This window comes from Orycteropus afer, unplaced genomic scaffold, assembly GCF_000298275.1.
Source record: "Orycteropus afer afer isolate SDZICR_OR568_19922 unplaced genomic scaffold, OryAfe1.0 scaffold00065, whole genome shotgun sequence".
NCBI lineage: Eukaryota > Metazoa > Chordata > Mammalia > Tubulidentata > Orycteropodidae > Orycteropus > Orycteropus afer.
The window spans coordinates 9,278,743-9,303,005 of record NW_006921652.1 but is presented as its reverse complement, the minus strand read 5'-3'; the positions used below and the strand labels follow the sequence as shown (position 1 = coordinate 9,303,005).

Below are 24,263 nucleotides of genomic sequence, written 5' to 3'. Positions count from 1 at the left end.
CAAAAAAAGTACATATTGAAAAATTACATATACTATATGAAATCTGGTAGCATAGTGGCTAAGACACTTGCCTGCTAACCAGACGGCTGGTGGTTCAAACCCACCAGCCACTCCTCGGAAGGAAGGTTGGGCAATCCTACTTCCGTAGTGATACTGCCTCGGAAACCCAAGGAGGGGTCGCTATGAGTCGGGGCCGACTCGAAGGCACATAACAACAACAACAACAATATGAAATCCTAGAAAAAGAAAATATGATCTATAATGACAGCAGATTGTTCGGGAAAAGGCAAGGTCAAAGTTCATCAAACTACCTAAGATCTGGGCATTTCTCAGTCTATAAATTATGAGGAAAGGAGAAAGGGAGGAAGAGAAGGAAGGAGGTAGTGAAGGAGGAAGGGAGGGAGCAGACCGTCCCCTTGTGGATGGCAGGTTAAGGAGACAGGCCTCCCGGCGTGCAATTACTCCTGTTAGACGCCAGGCGGCAACATGGTTCCGGGAAGTACGGACTGCGCGGCCCCAGCGCCCCGGGAAGCGGCGGTGAGGGGGCGGGCCCGTGAGCTTTAGTCCATGTGGGCGCCGGCGCCGTGGGCCGCTGCGTGGGGTCGCCATGGCGGAGCTGCAGCAGCTCCGCGTGCAGGAGGCAGTAGACTCCATGGTGAAGAGTCTGGAGAGAGATAACATCCGAAAGATGCAGGTAGCGGGGCGGGGGCCGAACCAGGGGTCCCTTTCTCCTAGGGACCCGGATTCCCGGGCCCTACCCGCAGTCGCCTCACTAGGCCCAGCCTCTTGTTCCCCTCCCAGCAGACCCAGGTCAGGGCGCCCCTGGAGTCGCCGCGGCGCCCTCGAAAACGTGCCTTGCCTTAAGACATAACTTCTGGAGCTTTGGCTTATGAAATGAAATCTGTGCGCCCTCACCAGACGCACGGCCATTTTCCACCTAATCTGGCCCGCGCGAGTTGGTGTCCACGAGCCAGAAGTAAGAAATCCCTTAAGTGAGGCATTTGTCGTCCCCTACCCTCCCTTCATGCGCTGCCCCTTTTGCTAAAGAGCAGCCTGAGGCCAAGGAAGGGCACAACCAAGGTGAAAGACTGGAAAGGTGAAAACGCCAGGCCTCCCTATTGGCCACGTTACGTATGCCCGGTTCTGTTGTACCGAACTCTCCACCGCACAGTGCTGGTCTGTATAATGTTATGATTTTACCTCCTAAATGTTGTCAGAGCTTGCTGGCCTCTAACCTGTGGTACAAGCACTTGCTTTACAGAGCATGGCATCATCTGACCCACCCCCAGCCATGGATGCAACAGGTGCCAATGAACCAGCCGCAAGGAGTCTTTGAAACACTCTGCTAGGCACCAAGGATAATTTTACCATTCGTGGATTTAAGGTCTTGGTGTCTATTATAAGGGGAGATGAAAACAGTAGATGGAGCGGGAGGAGTCCTAACCTCTGGTTATCTGTGCCCTCTGAGGCTTTCCTGCCTAACCCATTCTGCCCTTCCTCCCCAGGGCATCATGTTCCGGTGCAGCGCCAGCTGTTGTGAGGACAGCCAGGCATCCATGCAGCAAGTGCATCAGTGCATTGAGCGCTGCCATGCACCACTGGCTCAAGCCCAGGCCCTGGTGACCAGCGAGCTGGAGAAATTCCAGGTGAGGAACATCCCAATGGAGGACTCTGGTAGGAGAGCCTTGATGTTGCTTTATTTCAGGAGTTAAAAATTTGTTTAAAATTCTTGGCTTTAGTGTCTTGGTCCTTGTAGCATTTGTGGATGAACATATATCCTACCAGAGTCCTCATGGAGTTTGAAATTTTTAGAAAAGACCTGGAAGTTGAATGTTACAAGTTGAACCATATTTTCCATTAGAACAATGTTGTAAAAGGGTATTATGTTCATGGGCAAGAGTTTTATGCCTTATTTTTTTTCTTTTTTGTTACAAGCACCAAATACAGTCTGTATACTATATATTTTCTATATATATATAGTGCTTTCTAAAACAGTTCAAGGCCACTCAGAAGCAGCTTGGAAGAAAGGCCTGACAACCTACCTCTGAAAAATCAGCCTTGTAAACCTTGCCAAAGCACAGCTCTACTCTGACACACATGGGGTCACCATGAGTCGAAGTCGACTCAACAGCAACTGGTGGTGGTGGTCAAAATATATATTAATTCATAAACATATTTTAAAACAATAGCAGAATCTCCAGGAGACTGGATTAGGACCATCTGAAAAAGCGAAGATGAGAGGACATCCAGCCACTGTTCTATGGACTTACCTAGGACTGCCCCTAGCTGCCATACCCAGAGGAAAGCTCCTGCATCAGAAAGGAGCAGGCATTGATATGAAATGTTAACTGTTGTTGACTCACTGATGCCTGGCTCACCAGCTCCTCTGAGGTTACTCAAATAACTTCATTTTCCCTTCTGTGGAGTGAAAAGTATCCACAATTTCATTTTACTCGCTTCTACTCACTATGCTTTTCTGGAACTTGGGAAAAACAGGGCCTGTTTCCAAACCACTCTTTCATATCCTGAGGTTCCACACATAAAAAAAGTATATCAAATGTGATACATTTTTACATTCTGCTGTACAAAATTTTTCCAGATTCCTGCCATTGTGAAGGAATAACTTCTCCAAGGTCATAAAATTCCAAAGGGTTTCTTTGTTTGACAGCCAATTTTGTAGATCAGCCCTTTGAAAAACTTACTTTTGGATTTCTGTATAATTTTCTCCTTCCATTCTCTTTTCAGTCCTCTCCAGTCAGATTTTCACTCTTCCCCTGTGCCAGAACTGCTTTACCACTCAATGCCATGGTGCTAAATCCAGTGGCCAATCCCCAATCTTACTTGGTCTGTCTGCATCGCTGATACAGTTAATTGCTCACTCCCCTCCTCCTTGAGTATTAACTTGGCCTCTAGAACACCTCACTCTCCTGGTTTTCCTCCTCCCTCCCTGACCACCCTTTCTTGGCCTCCTTTGCTGATTCCTCCTCTCTTCAACTTTGAGCACTGAAGTGCCCAAGGCAGTCCTTGGACCTTTTCTATCTACTTCTCTAGTCTCCTGTAGTCTTACACAGTAGATGTGTCATCTCTATGCTAACAATATTTGCTGAGTTGAGTTTCTGTAGCATGGACAGACATTAAAGAATAAGATGTTTATAAGCCTTTGTGTACTTTGGGACCCCTAAGCAGGAACCTCTCACTTCCTGGAAGCATTGTGTACAATTTATTCCATCATTCACCCGCTTTCTAGTTCTTCTTTGTCTGGGCCCTCCTGACATCACTTTCTGCTTCAATCAGCCATCGAACCAATTCCAACTCACAGCAAACCCCATTGGGTTTCCGAGGCAGTAAATCTTTGTTGTTGTTACTATGTGCCATTGAGTTGGACCCAACTCATACCAACCCCTCCTTGGGTTTCCAAGGCAGTATCACTACGGAAGTAGATTGCCCCATCTTCCTTCTTTACGGAAGTAGATTGCCCAATCTTCCTTCCACAGAGTTGCTGGTAGGTTTGAACTGCCAACCATCTGGTTAGCAGCCAGATGCCTTAGGCACTACACCACCAGAGCTCCTTTCAATCATGATTGTCTTAGGTGAGAAACAAACCTATTGCCATCAAGTCCATTCCAACTCATGCTAATTCCTTATGCATCAGAGTAGAGAACTGTGTTCTGTAGGGTTTCCAGTGGCTGATTTCTTGGAAGTAGATTACTGGTTCATTCTTTTGAGGCATCTGTGAGTGGATTTGAACCACTAACCTTTCAGTTAGTAGCTGTGTGCTTAACCATTTGCACCACCCAGAACTCCTACCTAGTCTTGGAGAACTGCACCATAAAAAGAAAGCCAGAATAAGTTGTTGTAGTCAACTCTGACTCATGACAATCTCATATGTGTCAGAATAGGAATATGCTGTATAGGGTTTTCAGTGGTTGATTTTCTGGAAGTAGATGACCAGGTCTTACTTCCAAGGCACCTCTGGGTAGACTGAAATCTCCAATCTTTTGGTTAGCAGCTGAGTGTGTAAACCATTTGTACCACCCAAGGAGTCTAACTGCACTACAAAAACCAAAAACCAAACCCACTGCCATCAAGTCAATTTTGACTCATAGTGACCCTATAGGACAGAGTAGAACTGCTCCATAGGGTTTCCACGATTGAAAATCTTTAAAGAAGCAGACTGCCTCATCTTTCTCTTGCAGAGCAGCTGGTGAGTTTGAACAATTGACCATTTGGTTACCAGCCAAAATGCTTTAACAACTGTGCCACCAGACTTCCTTCCAACTGCACTACAATATCCCTTTCATTGATCAAGATAATGTATGTTGAGCCTGTAGCATAGGTTGTAGCACATGATGAGCACTTGGTAAATGGAGGCAACCTCTTAACCTTCTCTACTCTCTTCCTTCTTGCCACAGGACCGCCTGGCCCGATGTACCATGCATTGCAATGACAAAGCCAAAGATTCAATAGATGCAGGGAATAAGGAACATCAGGTGAAGCAGCAGCTAGAGAGCTGTGTGACCAAGTGTGTGGATGATCACATGCATCTCATCCCATCCATGACCAAGAAGATGAAGGAGTCTCTCTCATCCATTGCAAAATAAAAGCTTTTACCAGTGGCCATTGGGGATGAGGGTGGGAATCTCTATAAAAAGAAGAATGGGAATTTGGGTCTATTAAGTGAAGTTTCTGAATGAAGAAATTAAGGATGTCAGCAAGTTTAAGGAATATTTTACCTGGCTCTGTGAAGTGAGAAAAACTGGTGCTAAAATTTAGGTTGGAGGTAGCACAAGAGTTATTTAGAGCCTGTTTTGTATGTGGCAAGTGCTTATCCTGGCAGTAGGTATCTCCCTAGCCGTACCAAGCCAGATCCCCCCAAAGCACCTGACTCTCCTTAATACACAGGTACCAGCTGGCTGGCAGCTTCCTCCAACCTGCCTATGATCTGGTGGAGCTTGAGGAGGGATATGTATTGTGGTTCACATGTAGGACTGTTTCAACTGCAAGGTTTACAAGAAGTATCACCATCCCATTTTCCATAAGCTGTGAAAAAAAATCCATGAGATCAGTAATTCAGTCATGGAAACATGTCTGGGTCTTTATTTTGCTTGGTTTTGTTTTATATACAAATTGCTTAAGATGTCAAGTTGGGAGACAAGGTAGTTTGGATGAGAACTGGCTGTCAGGATGTATTTTTCTTGAAATTCTCACATATTGCATCTTTCAGCATGGTGACAAATCAAAACCATGACAGGCAGTGTCACACTGGGTATAGGAAGCAGAGCTTCCTTCTCACTGGCAGTCATGGGGACCCCTGAGGCTGTCTGCAGTAGAGTAATGGACAGTCTTCTAATGACAATCTTACCCTTGAAGACAAAGGGGAATTTTGATTGTTATCAGTATCTGGGAATACTGAAACTGTTGGTTGCTTAAGAAAGTTGTACTGGATTTGGAAAGACCTGGTTTTTCATAGATCAGAATGAAATGAAAGCCTAAACCCAGCATTGCTTACTTCTTGTTAGTTGCCAATGAGTTGGCTCCAACTCAGAGTGACCTTATGTATAATAAAACGTTGCCCTGTCCTGTGCCATCTTTGATGATCATTGGTATGTCTGAATTCATTGTTGCAGCTATTACAGCAGTCTGTCTCATTGAGTGTTTCCTTGTTATTTTGGCCCTCTACCAAACATAATGTCCTTTTCTAGTTGTTCTTTCCAGATGATGTGTGTAGCTGGTTACTTAGCCCCTGAAATAACAGAGCCCTGTTGAGCCAAACCCCTCGCTGTAACAGGAAAGTTAAGGGAGAAAAATTAGGTAACGCAGGGGCCAGGGAGAGCTGTGACTCCTTGAGAACAAAGGAGAGGCAGCCCCCATTACCAAATACCACTTTCTGCCTGCGGCCTGTGCAGTATGCAGTGTTGCTGTTCTCGTGACACCTTATCATTTTGATAGGGGCCTTGTCACCTTTCTACCAGTTTATTACTTGAAGTGATAATGTAGCCTGTCTGTTTGCTGTTTCAAGGCTGTGATGTATTTTCCTAGTGGTTTAATTTAAAAAATAAAAGTGTTAATTTTCCCTATACTGTTGTGTTTTTCTTCATATCTGAGAATGACTATATCATTTTCTCAGAGTTGTCTTTGTAATGTGTGAAATAAGAGTTTTCTTAAGATGTGCGGAAGAGTAGTGTTAATTATGTGTTGTGGTTCAGATGCAGGACTGTTTCATTGTAAACGGGAAAAAATTTTGAGGGAAGACTAGAGTACTATGATTTGAAGCCCATGAATGTGAAAAAGAAACTGTTCATGAGGCTTTAAGAAACTTGATACCTGTTTCAGGTCTCTAGTTTCAACTCAACACAGCAACAGGTGGGAAAGCTACACAGCTCTGGCAACTCAAGAAAATTCAATGTCTAGGATTTTGAGTACCAAAAGAATACAAAATATTTGATGAGTTTAAGTTGTTACTATAATTGGTATTTAAGTGAAATCATTTGTGAAGATTAGGAATAAATCTTAGAGAACCACCCCTACTTAAAATCAGCGAAGTATTTAAAGGGAAAATGAACTGTTTTCTAGTTTGGTCTAAACTTTTGTAATCCCTGTATTACTCATAAGGAGCTCTGGTGGCATAGTGCCTAAAGCATTTGACTTCTAACCAGAAGGCTGGCAGTTCAAACCCACCAGCCCTCCTTAGAAGAAAGATTGGGCAATCTACTTCTGTAGAAGGAGCTCTAGTAGCGTAGTGCCTAAGGCACTTGACTGCTAACCAGAAGGCTGGTGGTTCAAATCCACCAGCCACTCCCCAGAAGGAAGATGGGGCAATCTACTTCCATAATGATACTGCCTTGGAAACCCAAGGAGGGGTCGCTATGAGTTGGGTCCGACTCGATGGCACATAACAACTTCTGTAGAGGTACCACCTCAAGAACCCAAAGAGGGGTCTCTATGAGTCAAATTGGCTCCACAACAGTGAGTTTGTTACATTATTCATAAATGTAGATAATTTTTTGGAGTAGTTTCATAACTGGGGACAAGTCAGGGACTACCTTTTACACTGTGTACTTGACATGGAAAATCAGTACCTCACAACAGAGATCTTTTATGTGCTGCATTTGATGTTTTATAGGTAGTAAGGACAATGTAGAAGCAGCATGAATTGCTGCACCCTTAATAGGGAATACATTTCAGGGCTCAAGATTTAAATTCTTGAAGACTGAGGACTTTAGAACTCTAGTGGAAACAGGCCGCTAATTTCATGTTACTGGGAATCTAGTCTTGATACGATACTGTGGTATCAAATGCCAAAGAAATAGTAGGGACTCCCTCCTCCACGGGTGGGTGGAAAGAGTAATGGTTCTACGATGGAATTCTCAATTTCCATGAAGACACCTATGCACCTCATGCATAGCCACTACCCTTTAGTCAGTGGAGGATTCCTTGTTGCTATAATGCCAAGAGGTTGGCCCCTCGCATCCACCAGCCACTCTGCAGGAGATGAGGAAGTCAACCTGCTTCCATAAAGAGTCTTGGAATCCTATGAGGCAGTTCTACTTTATCTTACAGGTTTGCTATGTGTCAGAATGGACTCAATGGCAGTGGGTTTAAGTTTGGTTTTTATTATGCTGAACAAGTTTCAGGAGAGCTTTCAGACTAAGACTGACCAGGAGGGCCTGGAGATCGGCTTCCAAAAAATTAGGCAATGAAAATGTTATGGATCACAAGCGCCGATCCCTTATGCACGGGTTCGCCATAAGTCAGGGACTGGACTGTAGCTAACAACTTCTCCTCTAGGGCTTGGGTTCATTTGGTATATATGAAAGAGATGGAACAGTGCCATCCACAAAGATGGGATTGGCTGATACAGTTCAGAAGTTAGAAGAAGGACCTAAACCAAATCAAACCTACCGCCATGGAGTCCATTCAGCAACCCTATTCGACAAAGTAGAACTGCCTCACAGGCCATCTTTACGGAAGCAGACAGTCTCATCCTCCTCCCATCTTCCCGCGGAGCGGCTGAGGGGTTTGAAACTCTGACTTTGTAGTTAATTGCCAAACGCCTTATCCACTTTGGCACCAGAGCTCCTCAGAAGCAGGCCTGCCTTCCCGCTTTTGCATATGGGGAAATAGAATCGAGAAAGGACCAATCCTTCACGACGTAACCGGAAGCTCGAAGCTGAAAGCATCGCGAGGTGAGACGTGAACACTGCCATCAATCCATTGGCTAAAAGGATAGATGACGGCAGACGCAAAAACGGCCGCCGTCCGCGGGAGCGTGAGAGGCCGCGAATTCTTTTATAACGCATTGCTGAAGCCTCCGAGTAGGCAGAATGAGCAAAGCTCATCCGCCAGAGTTGAAAAAGTAAGTAGTTGTCAAGCCTAGCCGAAGTGGCACTCTCTTTTTCGTGCTACAAGTGGCTTAGACTCCCTTCCATTTCCCGTTCGCGCGCGCTCCGGCGTACATAGGCCAAATAGGCATGGACCCCTGCACCTCCCCCTTTTTCCGGTCCGATGCCGCGGGGATCCCGGCCAGGGTCCAGCGCTTCAGAGCCTCAAGGCCGCGCGTTCGCTGGTTACCAAAAGCAGTAAAGGCGCCCTCATTGTGCCAGTTTGCCTCCATTGTTCCCTAGCTCCCTATTCCACATCTCCTCGGTTTTTCTCGTTTCTTGAAGGACCTCGATGATACCTATGTTTAGCATCATGAGTAGCATCGTGTTCTGGGTAACGTGGTTGGAATGGAAGTCTTTAATAGGATATAAGGAGTCAAAAGCCACTTGAGATTGTGGTCGAGCATTTACTTAAAAATCAGAAATCCAGTTCCTCCTTCTTGTCATAATGTAATTTGAATGTCTTGTGCTACCTTGCTCTAATTGTCAGAGTTGTGTGAGAGTATTCATTTTTCTAATCAGAGAAGGCTAGGGTTGTTTTGGTTTTTTCCCCTTGCATCCAGTAAAATCAAAGCGAATTCATAACTAGGGTATTCCTACTTTACACAGGATCAAATTTGAAGTTTTAACTTTTTCGGACACTTATTTAATGAACGTAGCATGTTCCATGTCTCCCGAGGGCTTCTCTTATCTTGTTCATACCATGTAACGCTAGGATTCTGGCTGTACTAGTTGGATTGCACAAAGGCTTAGTATCCAAAGATAAATTTGTGTGGTTCGTGCATCTGGTCTGCCTTATGTATGTTTTATTTATTGCCAGCCCCTTAAAGAAGTCAGACTTAAGGAAAGGAAGAGTTCGTATTTAATAATTTTACAGCTAAATGCACATTTGTCTCAAAGCCACCTTTTGTATGACATTGATCCGTTAATTTTGGTTGGATGTTTTAAAGGATTATTAAATTATAAGCTTACCATTAAGAAAAATAAAAAATTTTCACAAAATGGTTATCTAAAATTTATTCTTTTATTGGACTAGTAAAATCTCATATCCTTAGGATTCCTCTGGAACTGGTGAGGTGGTAATTGTTATTTTAATAAAAGGATCATTATAGGTACCGTAATGGTAATTTTAGATTTCATTTCTGATTCTTAACAGATGTTTGAGAATTTGAGGGGATGAAACTAGTTTTGATACCTTCCTCTTCTAATCCCTTGATTTAATGAGTTCTGAATATTCTGTCAGATATGTGACTAAAATTTCTTTAGTTTTTTCTCCTTCTTTACCATTTCACACCTTTATACCTTCCTCCTGGTTGTTATTTAACATAACACAGTGATTATCACCTTGTGCTACTTCCATCTAATGGCCAGAGGCCAGGACAGACCCTAACAGATTATCTGGCCTAACTGAATTCTCCCTCATACCTTTTAAAAATTACAACCACAGTAATCTTGCCAGTGATGGACTCTGCTTTAATGACTTATCATTTTCTACAAAATAAAGTCTTTAACACAACATTTTTAAATCCACCACCAAGGATATCATCCATTCTTACATACCCTAATATTTGAAAACCTCGCTTTCCAGTCAAACTGAACCAATTATGTTTGCTCAGACTTTCTAACTTACCTGCTGTGTGGCTTTGTACAGTTTGCTTAACCTTAAGAAGCCTAAATTCCTCATCCATAAACAGGTGGTGGTAATAGTAGTATGTAACTGGCAAAATTATTGCTAGGGTTAAATGAGCTCACATGTGTGTTGTACTATGTATAATACATACTTTTAGGCTGGCGGTTCATACCCGCCAGCCACTCCTTGGAAGGAAGACTAGGCAATCTACTTCCGTGGAGATACTACCTGGGAAACCCAAGGAGGGGTTGCTATGAGTCGGATTCGACTCAAAAGCAGTGAGTTTGGGTTTTTTTAATTATTATTATTAAAATATAATTTTATACATTATACTGTATAAATATTTTTATTGTAAATGTTTTTACTCATACCTTCTGTTAGGGCCCAAGACTTATTTGTCTTTCAATTCTCCCATGATACGTTATACCTTAAGTCTGAATGAAATTCCTTATTTTCTAGACTGGGAGTTTAGCTTAATTAATAGATAATGTCTGCCTTAAACGTTGTGCTTTTTTTAAGGAACTATATGGGATCAAATTAACAACAGCAAAAAGGTTAGTTAGGAAACATTTACAAGGCAATGAGTTTATGTTGATGGGGAAGGGAAATGTGGGAAAGAAGGATGAAAATGGTTGCACAACTTGAATGTAATCAGTGTTACTGAATTGTACACATAGAATTTGTTCAATTGGTATACATTTATTTTGCCAAAATATATTTATGTGTTAAAGAATATCCTGAACACTTAAGTTTGATGTTTTAATATTAATTAAAACAACACCAATTACTATTGTCTCAAATATAAAATACCTATTGAATTGGATTTGGTTTGGTTACCCTATGATATCTTCACATAGTTTGTTTAGTTTGGGAACAAATCAAAATGTAACCAAATCTGTATTTTTCTATTATGACTATAAAATCTAGCCACTGAAAATTAGGTCACTACTGTTGAACAACAAGAATGTGTAATTCACATTAGAATAAAGACTCAATTTAATGTAGATTAATATATTCTAAATAAATACTTTTTGCTTGTTTGTAGGCCAAATATTACAGAAAAAATATATCTTGCCTCTTACCAAATTATCTTGTCCCTTCTCAAATTATATTGCATTGCTTAATGTCTACTTAGGTAGCTCCTTGCTCCCTAATCGTTTACAGTAATACGTTTTTACTGTTTTAAATTGTATTATTTCTAGTGTGTAAATTTTAACAGTTGTACTGGCTGTACCTAATTCTCTGCTTATTTATGCTTTAAACTTTAAAATCAGTTATTTAATATTTACTCTTGGTTTTTTCAGATTTATGGACAAGAAGTTATCATGTAAGTGTTTTTTAATTATTCATTATTATTCATTTGCTTGGTATTTGTGTTTTGACAGTATATAGTGTTCAGAACAACTTTATAAAAATTTAACCATGCTGAATCTTTAATTCACATCCATTCGTTAAACAGGCTTATCAAAAGCCTAACTAGATAATTTTATTTACTTAGTTCTTAATACTTTATAAGTTTAAAGCATTTCAGACTTTTCATTACAGGCAGTTCTGGGTTACTAAACCATAGTTAAAACCAGTAAAGCCCATTATGTTAAAATTTGAGTACATACAGTAATTCATAATACAAGTCAACTACTTGGCAACACACATCAAAACATTTTATTATTACTGTATTATTATGTTAAAGACATTTTTAGTGTGTCCAGAGGTGTTTCTTATACATAGAAAGGTACACACTATGTACTAAGACAAACTGACATTAGATATGAACTGTACCTATTCCAATTTAACATATAAATTCAACTCAAAAATAAATTTAGACACAGAACTCATTCGTAATCTGGGGAAAGGTATCCCCCACCACCACCACCTTAAAACAACAAATTTATTCTCTCTCAGTTCTGGAGGCTAGAAGTCTGATTTCAAGGTGCTGGCAGGGCCATCCCTCTAAAGGCTTTAGGGGATCCTTCTTTGTCTTTTCCAGCTTTTAGTATCCCCGAGTGTTTCTTGGTTTGTGGCAGCATGACACCAATTTCTGCTGCTGTAAAATATGAAAATGTATCAACCTTTTTTTCAACAAGCTACATAGGACTTAGACAAGGAATAGTTATTATTCTTCTTGGGAATATGTAAGAAAAACACATTTGTTCAGCTTTACTAAAAATTTGACCTATACGGTATTTAAAGTATTCAGGTATCCCCGATTTTGCTTTTATGAAAGACCTACATCAGTATCTTGTTTTCATTACCCAAGAGAAATGTGAAGAGGGTTTTCACTCTTATAATGTGAAAAGGCATTCAGCATTTGCTATGCAATTGGCTGTTAAAGAGGCAGCAGGCACCCTGAGTAGTGAGAAGGGCATCTCCAAGCTCCTTCCCCAAGAACTACGTTCAGCATCAAGCCACCATAGCTTTGAACTGTGTTTTTGAACAGTGTGTTGGTGTTATTTCAGGTTTTTGTTATTTGGTATGATTTGGTAGGTTATTTTTTGGGTCTAGGAACATTCAAAAATCTTTCCTGTATAAATTAATGGTAATTGCTTCTTCACTTTATACCATTTCAGCTTATGAAAGGTTTTATAGGAACACTCTGTTTTGGGACAGTGGGGGCTTTAGAGGCAGACAGCTTGCACTTTGAATCCCAGCTCTGCCACATAGAAGCTATGTGAACTTAAACCAGTTACTTAAAAGCTCTATCCCTACAGTTCTCATGTAAAGTAAAACTAATACTACTTTATAGGATTCTTATAGGGAGCTCTGGTAGCATAGTGCCTAAGGCACTTGACTGTTAACCAGAAGGCTGGTGGTTCAAACCCACCAGCCACTCCTCAGAAGGAAGATGGGGCAGTCTACTTCCTTAATGATACTGCCTCGGAATCTCAAGGAGGTGTCACTATGAGTCGGGTCCGACTCGACGGCACATAACAACAACAGGATTCTTACAAATGTGGAATGTTTAGCCCAGTGCCTGCAATATTCTAAGGAGAGTGGGGTTTGTAATATATCTCAAATGCCTGTTTTTTCCTGCCTAATTTTTAATGAATAGTGGATAGTGGCCAGTTTTATTAAAACTAACTTACTCCTTTTTATAGTGAAATTAAATGGTGGCAGACATGTCCAAGGAATATTGCGGGGATTTGATCCCTTCATGAATCTTGTGATAGACGAATGTGTGGAGATGGCAACTAGTGGACAACAGAACAATATTGGAATGGTGGTAAGTAAAGATAAGGGCTTTCTGACAGAGGTTTATTTTTTATTTTGGGATGTGCACTAACTTCCCTTCTATCAGACTCATGGATTAAACGGTAGTTTTTTAAAAAAATTAGAGTTGGTAATCCCCAGAAAAAACAAATTATAGTTGATTAGACTCTCCATCTCCCTTTTAGTTTAACATGTGGCAGTAAATAATTTCAATTACCTTTTGGTAAGATCTGAGGTCCTTTGCTTGATAGAGCTATTGAAGATCATTCTTTAGCTTTACTCCATACTAGAGGTTCATGGGAGCTCTGGTAGCATAGTGGCTCAGTCACTTGCCTGCTAACCAGAAGGCTGACGGTTCAAACCCACCAGCCACTCCTCGGAAGGAAGGTTGGGCAATCCTACTTCAGTAGTGATACTGCCTCGGAAACCTAAGGAGGGGTCGCTATGAGTCGGGCCGACTCGACGGCACATAACAACAACAACAGAGGTCCGTAGTCCTTCATTAGAGCAGTAATTCTCAGCCTTAGTTGCAATTTGGAATCAAATTAGTCTGGAATGTTACATAGTCTTCCTTTGGTTTGAAAAAGGCCTCAGACCCTGACATGTAAGATATAAAAACCATTGATGATTTAGTGAGAATTCTTTAATCTTCATTGATAAGTTTATTAAGTATTCTTTTCAAATGTGTTTTTCTCTTTCTTAGGTAATACGAGGAAATAGTATCATCATGTTAGAAGCCTTGGAACGAGTATGAGTAATGGCTGTGTTCAGCAGAGAAATCAATTGCTTCCACATGTCCCCTCTCCAAAGGGCCTGTTTTATTACGTAAAAATCAGGCTATGTACATTTCTTCATAGTTAATTTTTTTTGTTAAATAAACTTTTGTAATAGGCAAAAATGCTTCCTCTCAGGTGCTCTGGATATAGAAATAAGAGTATTCGCTTTTATTCTGTTCTAACATGAACTTTATCTGGTGCTTTTGATACTGATTTCAATAGATTTTTGTGTTAAAATTGGAAGGATCTTCTTAAAATTGAAACATGGCAAGGGTTCTTTTTGTCCATCTTTCAACAATGAACCAAAGGTAAAGAAGCCACAAAATATGAATGAGTTCTGAAATATCCTCAATTTTAAAAACTTAGAATAGTAACTTTCATCTACTCTTTTCCAATACATCTATATTTCAAATGTGATGTAACAGTAAAACACAAGAAGTAATAATGTAGTTTATTTTGAATGTAATCATTAAATGGGAAAAAAAAAATTGAATACAAGAGTAGAAACAGGATTCATTTAAGAGAACATTCCAGTGTATTTTAGTTCTTTGTGGAGTAAGAAGGGTAGTGAGAATGCTGCCCATCATAAATTCATGTAGTTCATGAACTAGATTTAAGGCTCACAGACTGTATTAGGCATACATTACACATGGTTGTATTACAAACATTACCTTAAGAAACCTGCCAAGCAAATGCTTAGGCCTATTTTTTGTGATCTGGTAAAATGTTTGTAGATACTGAAACACCTTAAGCCTGTAGAGAAGAGTATAGACAGGTATGTGAGGTACTTTTAAACATGGAACACATGTATCTAAAATGATATGTCATTTAGGGAAAAAAAAATTTACAACAGAAAAGCTAGAGGGTTCAGATTTTATCACAATAAGGAGAGTTGGTGTGAAGTCAAATAAGTTTATTTTTCTTTTCTTCTCCAGCAGCTTTTTTTAATTTCATCTTCACTGATTACAGCTTGGTTTTTTGGGGGTGTTTTTTTTTTGTTTGTTTTTTGTTTTTTTGCAGCTACCTAAAGCTAACTTACAGAGCAGGGGTTCTCAAAATGTATGTGGTTCCTGAGCCAGCAACATCATTTGGGAATGTTAATTTTGTGTCCCACCTATTGAAAGAAACCAAGGGTGAAGCCCAACTATCTGTTTGAGTAAGTCCTTCATGTGATTCTGATGCAAGCTCAAGTAGAACCAGTTTTCATTCAGCCTCTGCATAATATTTAAGTCTCTTCTGTAAAAAATGACTAGAGTGGTCTCTTGCAGTAGCAGGCTTTGATAGTTTTTTTTCTTCCAATAGAAAAAAATTCTTAATACTGTAATTGTACATTAGGAGTCCTGGTGGCACAGTGGTTAAAGCACTCAGCTGCTTACCAAACGGTTGGCAGTTCAAACCCATCAGCCACTCCATGGGAGAAAGATGTGGCAGTCTTCTTCCCTAAAGATTTACTGCCTTGTGAAGCTTATGGGGCAGTTCCACTCTGTCCTATAGGATTGCTGTAAGCTGGAATCAATGGCAGTGGGTTTAGTTGGTGGATAATTGTATTAAAACTGGCTAATAAGCCTGATATGATACTAGTTTTGCTCTTTGAGAAAGCAGTTGCAGATGCCTGGTTTGGAAATGTAATTGACATAGATTTGATACACCAATAATACATCGGTATTCTAAGTAAAACATCCATTGCAAAACAAGTGTACCTAGGATAGAAATTAAATCAGCTGTTGTTAATATTTGCCAGTCTTCCAGGAATACATGTCTTCATTAAAACCACAAAAAGGAAAAAAATGTGAATGCCTCTTAACATGTTAAGAATAAAATGAGAAAAAAGCTAACCCTTTGACAAACCATGAGATTAACTGTTGCCTCTATATCAAACAATGTATCTCGTAGTTTTATCAGTATATTAATATTCACAACTGTAAACCAAAACCAAACCCACTGCCATAGAGTCAGTGCTATCGATCACAGTGACCCCCATTGGGTTTCCAAGGCAATAAATCTTTACGGAAGTAGATTGCCCCATCTTCCTTCCACAGAGTGGCTGGCGAGTTTAAACTGCCAACCTTCTGGTTAACAGTCAAATGCCTTAGCCTCTGTGCCACCAGAGCTTACAACTGTACTAGGGAAGGAATCATTTTCACTATGAACTAATATTCTCTAACACCATTTTGCTAAAGTAGCTACTGCTATATAACCTGGTGAAGAGCTTTTTTTAATAACAGCATGCTAATTTAGCTCTGGTGGCATAGGGCCTAAGGCATGTGACTGCTAACCAGAAAGCTGGTGCTTCAAACCCACCAGCCACTCGGAAGGTTGGGCAATCTGCTTCCATAGTGATAATTCCTCAGAAACCCAAGGAGGGGTTGCTATGAGTCGGTTCCAACTCGATGGCAGTGAGTTTGGGTTTTTTGGTTTGCATGCTAACTTGATTTGCACTGGTGTTAGAAATCACAAGCTTTTGCTTGTTTCTCGTGACTACACAGACTATATAGTAAGTCCCAAGGTTATGAACAACTGACTTAATTCTTACTGTCCTTTAATATTGGATAAATTGGCCCTCAGTTTGAAATGATTGAACCAACCAACCCCTATTTGCAACAGATTTTCACAATCAACTTCATTTGCTGCACACCCAGCTTTTTAAAATCACTGAAAAGGCTTAGAAGCCTTTTCTTACATTAAAACCAAAACCAAACCCATTCCAACTCATAGCAACCCCTTAGGACAGAGTAGAACTGCCCTGCCCCACAGGGTTTACAAGGCTGTAAATCTTTACAGAAGCAGACTCATCTTTCCCTTGTAGCAGCTGATGGGTTCAAACTGCCAACTTTTGGTTAGCAGCCAAATGCAGTAATCACGGTACCACCAAAGCTCCTCTCTTGCACTAAAGGTAGAACCGTGTGCACCTATTATAATTTACCAACAATTCAACTTAAAGACAATTAGGAAGTGACCTTACTTAACCTGGGGACTGCCAGTAGTACATGTAGAACTGATACTGAAGTTTGACTATGTATTAGAATCGCTCAGGAAGATTTAAAGCTCTTGAGATGATTCCAGTGTGCAGTCAAGGTTGAAGTGAGATTAAAGTGACATTTCAGCAACCAATTTCTCACCCAGAATGGCACAGCAGTTCCAGAAACATTTAACACTTTGAACATGATGTGGTAAAGTTTGATGTTACTCTGAATATCCTACTTTGTGCCAACTACTATTGGAATCATCTAAGTTGCCTCTGCAGTTAGACTGTCAGTGCTACTTACTATCCAGATTACTACAAGAGCTCATTTAAAGAAATTCTTTGCAAAAAGGATCTGCTTTGATAATGGATTGGGTTTCTCAGGATTTTTCACTGCATGGTTTCTCTTGAGAAATCAGAGCTTAGTCTTATTGGTTGCCCCTTGTAGGTAACTTTTTGTTTTTCCTGTACGGCTCTATGATTCTTTCTTAGTCTTCGGTTTTGGTAAGTTTGATGGTGATATGTCTGGGTGATTTTCTTTCGGGGTCTATCCTGTTTGGGGTTCCTTGGACTTGTTGAATGCATATATTCTGATCTTTCATCATACCAGGAAAATTCTCTTGCAGCAAACCTTTGACAGTTTTTTCTGTGATTTTATTTGTCTCTTCCTGTTCAGGAATTATAATTACATGTAGGTTATTCCTTTTGATGGTATCCCACATGAACTTTCTTCATTTTGTTGTGATCTTTTTTCTGATTTATAACTTTCCAAAGAAGTGTTCAAGTATTTGCCTTCAGTCTCACTAATTCTGTCTTCCATTGATTGAATTCTGCACCTTTGCCCATTCAGTGTCTTACCTATTTCTGAAAATTTAGTATTAATCTTCTGGATTTCAGCAAGTATATTTTGTATCATTTCTAATTTTTCATTTATTTTGTCATTTTGTACTTGTATTGTCTTTTGAAATTGTTCTAGGGTTTCCTCTCTGTTTTCCTTGATCTGTCTCTCAATTCACTGAAGATACCTAAATTTAATTCTTTTGAATTCCTTATCAAGGAGTTCCAGTGCTGCGTCTTCCTCAGAGATATGTTTTGGGTTTGTATCCTCGTCCCTTGTTTCTCCTGCTTTTATCTTGCTTCTTTGTGTGGACTGTGATGGTCTGTTGTCTCCGAGGCATTGTGACGTTTTTGTGTTTATATTAAATTGGTGATTGTATGTTGGAGTGACTTGCCCATGATTTTCATTTTGTTTTGTTTGTTTGTTATCTATGCAAGCAAGGTGCTGTGCTGTGCTCCTCTGTTTGCTAGTGGGCAGCACTTAAACACTCACCACCTGTCTCCTTTCCTGTTGTCAGCCTCTCGTATATCCCTGCCAACCTTGGCAAACAGAGCCTATTCTTAGGTCCCTGGAATCTGAATGAGAATGCTATCACTTTAAAATCCAAAATGGTTGCCACTTATAAAGATTCAAAATGGTTACGCCCTCAGTCACTTTAAATATCCAAAATGGTCACCGCCTGTAAACATTCCAAATGGCTGCTGCTTGTAAACTTTCAAAATGGCTGTGCCCTCGGTCACTTTAAATATCCAAAATGGCTACACCCTCCAGACAGCGATAAGTTAACAGCTCAGGTTGTCTCCCACCTTGCTGTTTCCCTTCCTAGTCATCGGCCACCAGCACAGTCATCCCTGCAGCCCTTGGTGACCAAAGCTGTTCTTTAGGTCAATTCTCAGGTCCCAACACCACTTGGAAATATTCAGGCTTGGAAATACTGGTCTCATCAGAGTAGCTGACAGTTCACAGTTCCAACCATCTCTGTACTCACTATTTTCCTTCAGGTTTTTCCACTAGTTGGTGCCTAATCCACTTCTGTATAGTTCCTTTCAAAGCTCAGGGCTCCAGGATTATCTTCTGTATGTCTGTCAATTGGTTTTTCTTTTTTTTGTTGAAGAGGGTCTGTGTCGTTTGTCTGCCTATTCGTCCATCTTACCAGAAGTCGGTTTCTCAGGATATTTAAGGTACTAAAAATCCTTTGTAGGCATCTTAACCTCTTCTTGTACAGGAAGTATTTTGCCTATAGTTGACACAGTAGTTCAGATGCACTGTCAAATTTTTACATTGATGATTCTCAACCCTGGCTGCATGTTAGAACCACCTAGAACTTTAAAAAACAGTAATGCCAAGGCCCTCTCCCCAGTCTGTAAAGTCCAAAAATCTGGTGGTGGGTATCTCATCTGTTTAAGGTTCAGGTGAGGGTTTGATAATAGAATGCCAATTTCTTAATTCAATAAACCATATTTGTTTTCATTTTACTTGAGACTTTTTATGACATCTTAAGCTTGTGCTACTAAGACTTACTAATTTCACCTCTAAAAACAAGCAATCGAAAGATAACATTCGGAAGGGTCAAGGCTTTGGGCATGGGCACACTTACTGTGAAAAAGGATATAAACTACCAATGCTAGGCATAAAACACCAGGTTTCATAGTAGTTTTGATCTGAGTGAATGAAGATCATGCCCAGCTGTGAAGCTCAAATGAACTAGACCTCAACAAAGAGTTTAAGTCTAGCCATTAGTTCTTCCTCAAGTGCTGTTTAAAATGCTCTAAATTCTTAATCCAAATCCAGGGCCCTACCCCTAGACCTACTGAATCAGAATCACCAAGAAAAGAGCTTAAGAAGCTGTGTGTTTAACAAAGCCCAGATAATACTTATGATCAGAGAAGTCTGAAAAACACTGCTAATGGAGACTGAAAGGGGAGTGAAGAAATTTTGGAGGTGGCGTAAGTGCCAAGTTATGCCTTCCTTCTTAATTAGAACCTTGTATTTTTTTCTCAGGGCCACAGAAATTACTTCTGTTTAACAATGATAATGGCAGATATCTTATGCAAAATCATCTCTGCTCAGATTTTGTTCTTTTTTTATCAATGATAATCCATTTAGAACTAGAAAGGGAAAAAAGAGACAGTGTTATTCATAGTTCAGTTTTAAGTTTTTCATATAAGTCTTCCTGGTCAATCATGTCTGTGTACTCATTCCAGCGGTGATAGGCCAGGAGAGCAGCGTTGTGGGCAGCAATGGCACTCATTTCCATGGCACTTGCTGCACACTCTATGCCATTGAGATAATAAAGTCGATCGTGGAGTATAATGGAGGGGCACTTCTCTGGAGGCTTATAGTGAGGATATGCAAGCCATGACTTTTTCACAGCACAATCATAAGACAAAAAGTACTTTAAAATTTGCTGTTTGGTGAGAATGTCTTGGGAAAAGATCTTCCAAACATATGTCCCATCTGTTGATGGTTTGGGATTATCCTTTTCTCTTACAGGGGATACAATCCCAATGCTGTTAATGAACAAATCTGGATTATCAGTGGTGAAGACTGCACTGAGATCAAATTGATCTAAGGCTCTAGAGCTAAAGACAGTTGTATTCAGCTGTCCTTTAATGAAAGTTGTCACTATATGTTGGTAGTATTGATGGAATTCCTCGATCGGAGGATCAAAGTTGAGAAAAGTTATATTGGACATTTTTCGATTCAATGGAGTAGCCACCAAGACGATGTCATAGAAGTCTGAACGGATCTCTGATCCAGTTTGGTAGACCACTTCATACATCTTGGTGGGATTTCCTAGAGGGATTAAGAAAGCACACATGTCTTTAGTGTTCCTAACATACTATATTTTATACTTTCTAAAAATAGCTCTATCTGCAGAATAGTTTCTCCATAATTCTAAGGGATTAAAGGTGTTTTATCCCTTAAGATAACTATTCTTTGTATTTTTATACATTAAGGCCAATTTCCTACTCAATGAAAATAATGCCTCATCAACAAGTACAAAATAGGGAATTTTTCCTTTTAAGGATGAGACTATTTTTTAAATCCAAAGAGTCATGCTACTGTACTTGAGCATATTTGAGAATGTTTTTATATGACACAACATATGTAACTTAAAGAACAGTGAGTGCAATGGCTGAACAGAGCATTTCTCCCTAAGAAAACATTTTCTGCGGAGGAAATCAGGAACGATGAAACAGAAGTTCAAGCTTACCTGTTTGCTTGGTCCTTGTTTTCTCCTCTATGTACATTACTGAACCAGATATAAGATTGCCTTTTGAAGCCTGAAGGAGCCCTAAGCAAACAAGTTTATTGCCACCTTCTACTGCCCAGAGGCCAGATTCAGCACCAGCCAATGACACTGCCCCTGTCAGTAGAAGAAAAAAATGTGTTTTAATTCTGACTCTGTAAGAGGCCTATCCTCTCTCCTTTTCTAGTGGAGTGAATTCTTCAGGATATCTGGCTAAATGCAAGTTGGCCTGTTTAGCATTTTAATGAAAATTAACTTCCAATTTGGACTGGCTATACATAATTTAAGAGGCCCAGTGCATAATGAAAATGCAGAGTCCCTTGTTCAAAAATTAAGAATTTCAAGATGGTTGACAGCAAGCAATTAAACCAAGCAGGAGATCCTGTCCTTCTTAGCACAGGAACGAGTTTGTATAGGCTGCATACCCATTAAGCCAGCACTGCATACAGTATTGAAACAAAATTGTTTTGAGTTACGTGAAGGGGTATAACATCACTCTGCTACAACAAAAGGTGCTACCCATACTAAAAAAAACACGGTGACTGGTGACTTTGACAAAATTACCATGTTGGCTAAATCATATATTATTAGTCATAACAGGAATGATCTTAAAATGGTAGATCATCCATAGATCTTCACCCAAGGATAATTTGACTGTAAATAAGTTTCATTTATATTTGCATTAGCTGTTTGTTTCAGGGCAGCCAAACATGATACCTCAATATTATCCTCTAGATCAGTGGTTAAGATTTTGGAGGGTCATTAAGACTTCTTTGAGAATCTAATGCATAGTTTCTCAACCTAACTGCTATTGACATTAGCTAGCAGCACCTTCCAGTCACAGTGTGACAACCAAAGATGTGTTTTAATTGTAATTTTTAGGAGGCTCTCTACTCGACTCTCCCTTCCTAAGTGAGTTCTGAGTTCTGCTCCAGATGTCTCCAGACGCTGCCAAATGCCCCATTCACCACCACGCCCAATTAAGATTCACTGAACTAGGCAAAGCTAAGGACTTCCTCTCCACAAAAATTCTTATCTACATGTAAGTAATTTTACCAGTAATTTCTGAGGTTTCACAGAGGAAAGGTAGCCTCTAATCCATGGCCTAATGTCAGGAGCTATTCTAGCATCAGGTAAGCCCCTTTATATACTAGTGTCCCTTACTGTTCCCCTGGCTTACCCGCAAAGCTGTTGATGCCCATGCTTTGGCCATAATTAGACCTCATGACAGGAGTAACAATTTCATTGAGGAATTTCTCAGAGAAGCCTGCTTTCTCCAGGGTTTCAAGAAGGGTTCGGTTAAGCAGTTGAAGGAAGTCATCCCCTCCTAGTGCATGCAGTAACTTCTCTACACTACTGAAGGCATAGTCATGAGACTGGTAGCGGTAGATCCTTTAAAAAAGAACAATAATAGTCATTAAACGACAGACAAGATGGAAGAGGAGGACAAGTGAAGAAGGGAAACAGGGTTGTAAGAACCAAACTGACTTCCATGTTTCCACCTATGATGTGTGACACAGCTTAGTTATCATCTTGAGTAAAGCCTTTCCCAGGTCTCCCAGTAGCTCTTGGTCCTCTCCTTCCTCTTTCAGAAGTCTGCTGTACTTTGTATGCACACTTCCTTTGCTGCACTAATACAACCACTGGCAACCTCTTTAAAGCCCTTGTTCTCATTCATCTTTGTATTCTCCGTAAACTGAGTCTATTCCAATTCATAGCGGCTGTGTAAGACAGAATAGAACTGCCCCACAGGATTTCGAAAGCTGTAAATCTTTACTGAAGCAGGCTGCCTCATCTTCCTCTTATGCAGTGGATGGTGGGTTCAAACTGCCTACCTTTTGATTACCAGCTGAATGCTTTCACCACTGTGCCACCAGAGCTCCTTCTGATCTATTCACTGGTCTCTAAATATGCATTGGGTATTATCTCCTCACCATTGTACAAGCTCTTTCTCCAACTGGAATATTTTTCCCATTCCTATCAGAACACTTACAGTTCCTTACAAAAACCCAAGTTCTACCTTCTCTGGAAAACCTTGGTCCACTTCCCAGTCCACAGTGATATCATCAACTTCAAAAGTTCCATGAAACTTAGCACCCATGCCACTTGTTCAGCATAAAGACTACTTCGTATTATTAATTTCTTAGCAAATATCACCTGACATTTCTCCAGCACTTTATGGATTTGAAGAATGTTCACATAAGTTACACCATGCAATAATTCAATGAATAATTCCTCAGGTTGCAGACAGTACAAAGATGAGAAAGACATGTTTTTTTCCCTTAAAGATGTTACAGTTAGGGATAGCTGATAAGGTACAGTACCAGTAAGACTATAAAACATAGGAAGAAATAAGTGCCATAAGAAAGGTATAGCTATAGTGCTATCAATGATCATGGGATAAGAATTTTATATACACCTTCTCTCAAAATAAGCTAATTTATTAGAGGGCAAAAGACAATGCCATATACATTCCAATGTTACCTACTGTCCTTCAGTGTAGTACACAAAAAGTTGAATCAAGTCCTTTTGGAAAAATGATTAGATATCAGTGCCAAAATTAAGAACCCAAAATAACCCCTTCCAATCACGTAGCTTATAGTCCTGAAGAGATTAGGAGAAGTAGGGGAAAAACATTGAGTTCTTTGGAAAAATAATACTCTGGTATCTCATGAAAGGAATAGTAGTCTACTGCTAATAATGAACATGACAAAATAGTAGCCAATTAAATAACTTACATAACTTTTATGATAGCATAAAAACATATTCCCCCTAGGTGGTACCCAGGTACCACTCTGAACCACTTGGAGGGGGATCTCTGTAGGAGATCCTGGATAGATTGGGAGAACAATATAGAACACAACTAAAAATCATTTGGGGGGAAAAAAAAAAGGGACCAGGTTTGCTGGTCTGATAGAGCCTAATGGAATCACTAAGACTATGGCCCCTAGCTGCCCTTCAGGTCTGGAACTTAACCCACTCCTGTGGCTTCCAGCCAAACAAAAGACAAACATATGAGGTAAACATTTACACTAGATAGATACACTCCTTGGCGAGAACAATCATGGGAGAATAGAAGGCTGTTTATGCACAGGGAGACAGCTCAGGGGGCAGGAGCACATGGAGGGATGGACACAGGGAAGAGGTAACTATGGGGAGGAAGTGGGAGGGGAGCTGTTGCATTGTGGTAAACTGTAGTCAATGTCATGAGACAAA

The 24,263-nt window shown here is 40.3% G+C and overlaps 3 protein-coding genes across 3 annotated transcripts in view; 2 read left to right on the top strand and 1 right to left on the bottom strand.

Annotated features, from left to right (window-relative positions):
- The first annotated feature begins 607 nt into the window (after positions 1 to 607).
- Positions 608 to 4,601, top strand: FAM136A (family with sequence similarity 136 member A). The gene is made up of 3 exons (XM_007940108.2): positions 608 to 694; positions 1,506 to 1,646; positions 4,413 to 4,601. The coding sequence occupies exons 1-3, from the start codon at positions 608 to 610 to the stop codon at positions 4,599 to 4,601; spliced, it is 417 nt and encodes a 138-aa protein (XP_007938299.1).
- Positions 4,602 to 8,324: 3,723 nt separating this feature from the next.
- SNRPG (small nuclear ribonucleoprotein polypeptide G) lies at positions 8,325 to 13,972 on the top strand. The gene is made up of 4 exons (XM_007940107.2): positions 8,325 to 8,356; positions 11,316 to 11,338; positions 13,107 to 13,231; positions 13,922 to 13,972. The coding sequence occupies exons 1-4, from the start codon at positions 8,325 to 8,327 to the stop codon at positions 13,970 to 13,972; spliced, it is 231 nt and encodes a 76-aa protein (XP_007938298.1).
- A 5,959-nt stretch (positions 13,973 to 19,931) lies between these two features.
- The window catches only part of PCYOX1 (prenylcysteine oxidase 1), a 47,212-nt gene continuing 42,880 nt past the window's right edge, over positions 19,932 to 24,263 (bottom strand). Inside the window, exons 4-6 of the mRNA XM_007940104.2 lie at positions 22,228 to 22,439; positions 21,012 to 21,164; positions 19,932 to 20,590 (exon numbers count right to left, since the gene is read on the bottom strand). Coding sequence (XP_007938295.1) covers positions 19,932 to 20,590; positions 21,012 to 21,164; positions 22,228 to 22,439 — 1,024 coding nt within the window. The remainder of the gene's footprint in view (positions 20,591 to 21,011; positions 21,165 to 22,227; positions 22,440 to 24,263) is intronic.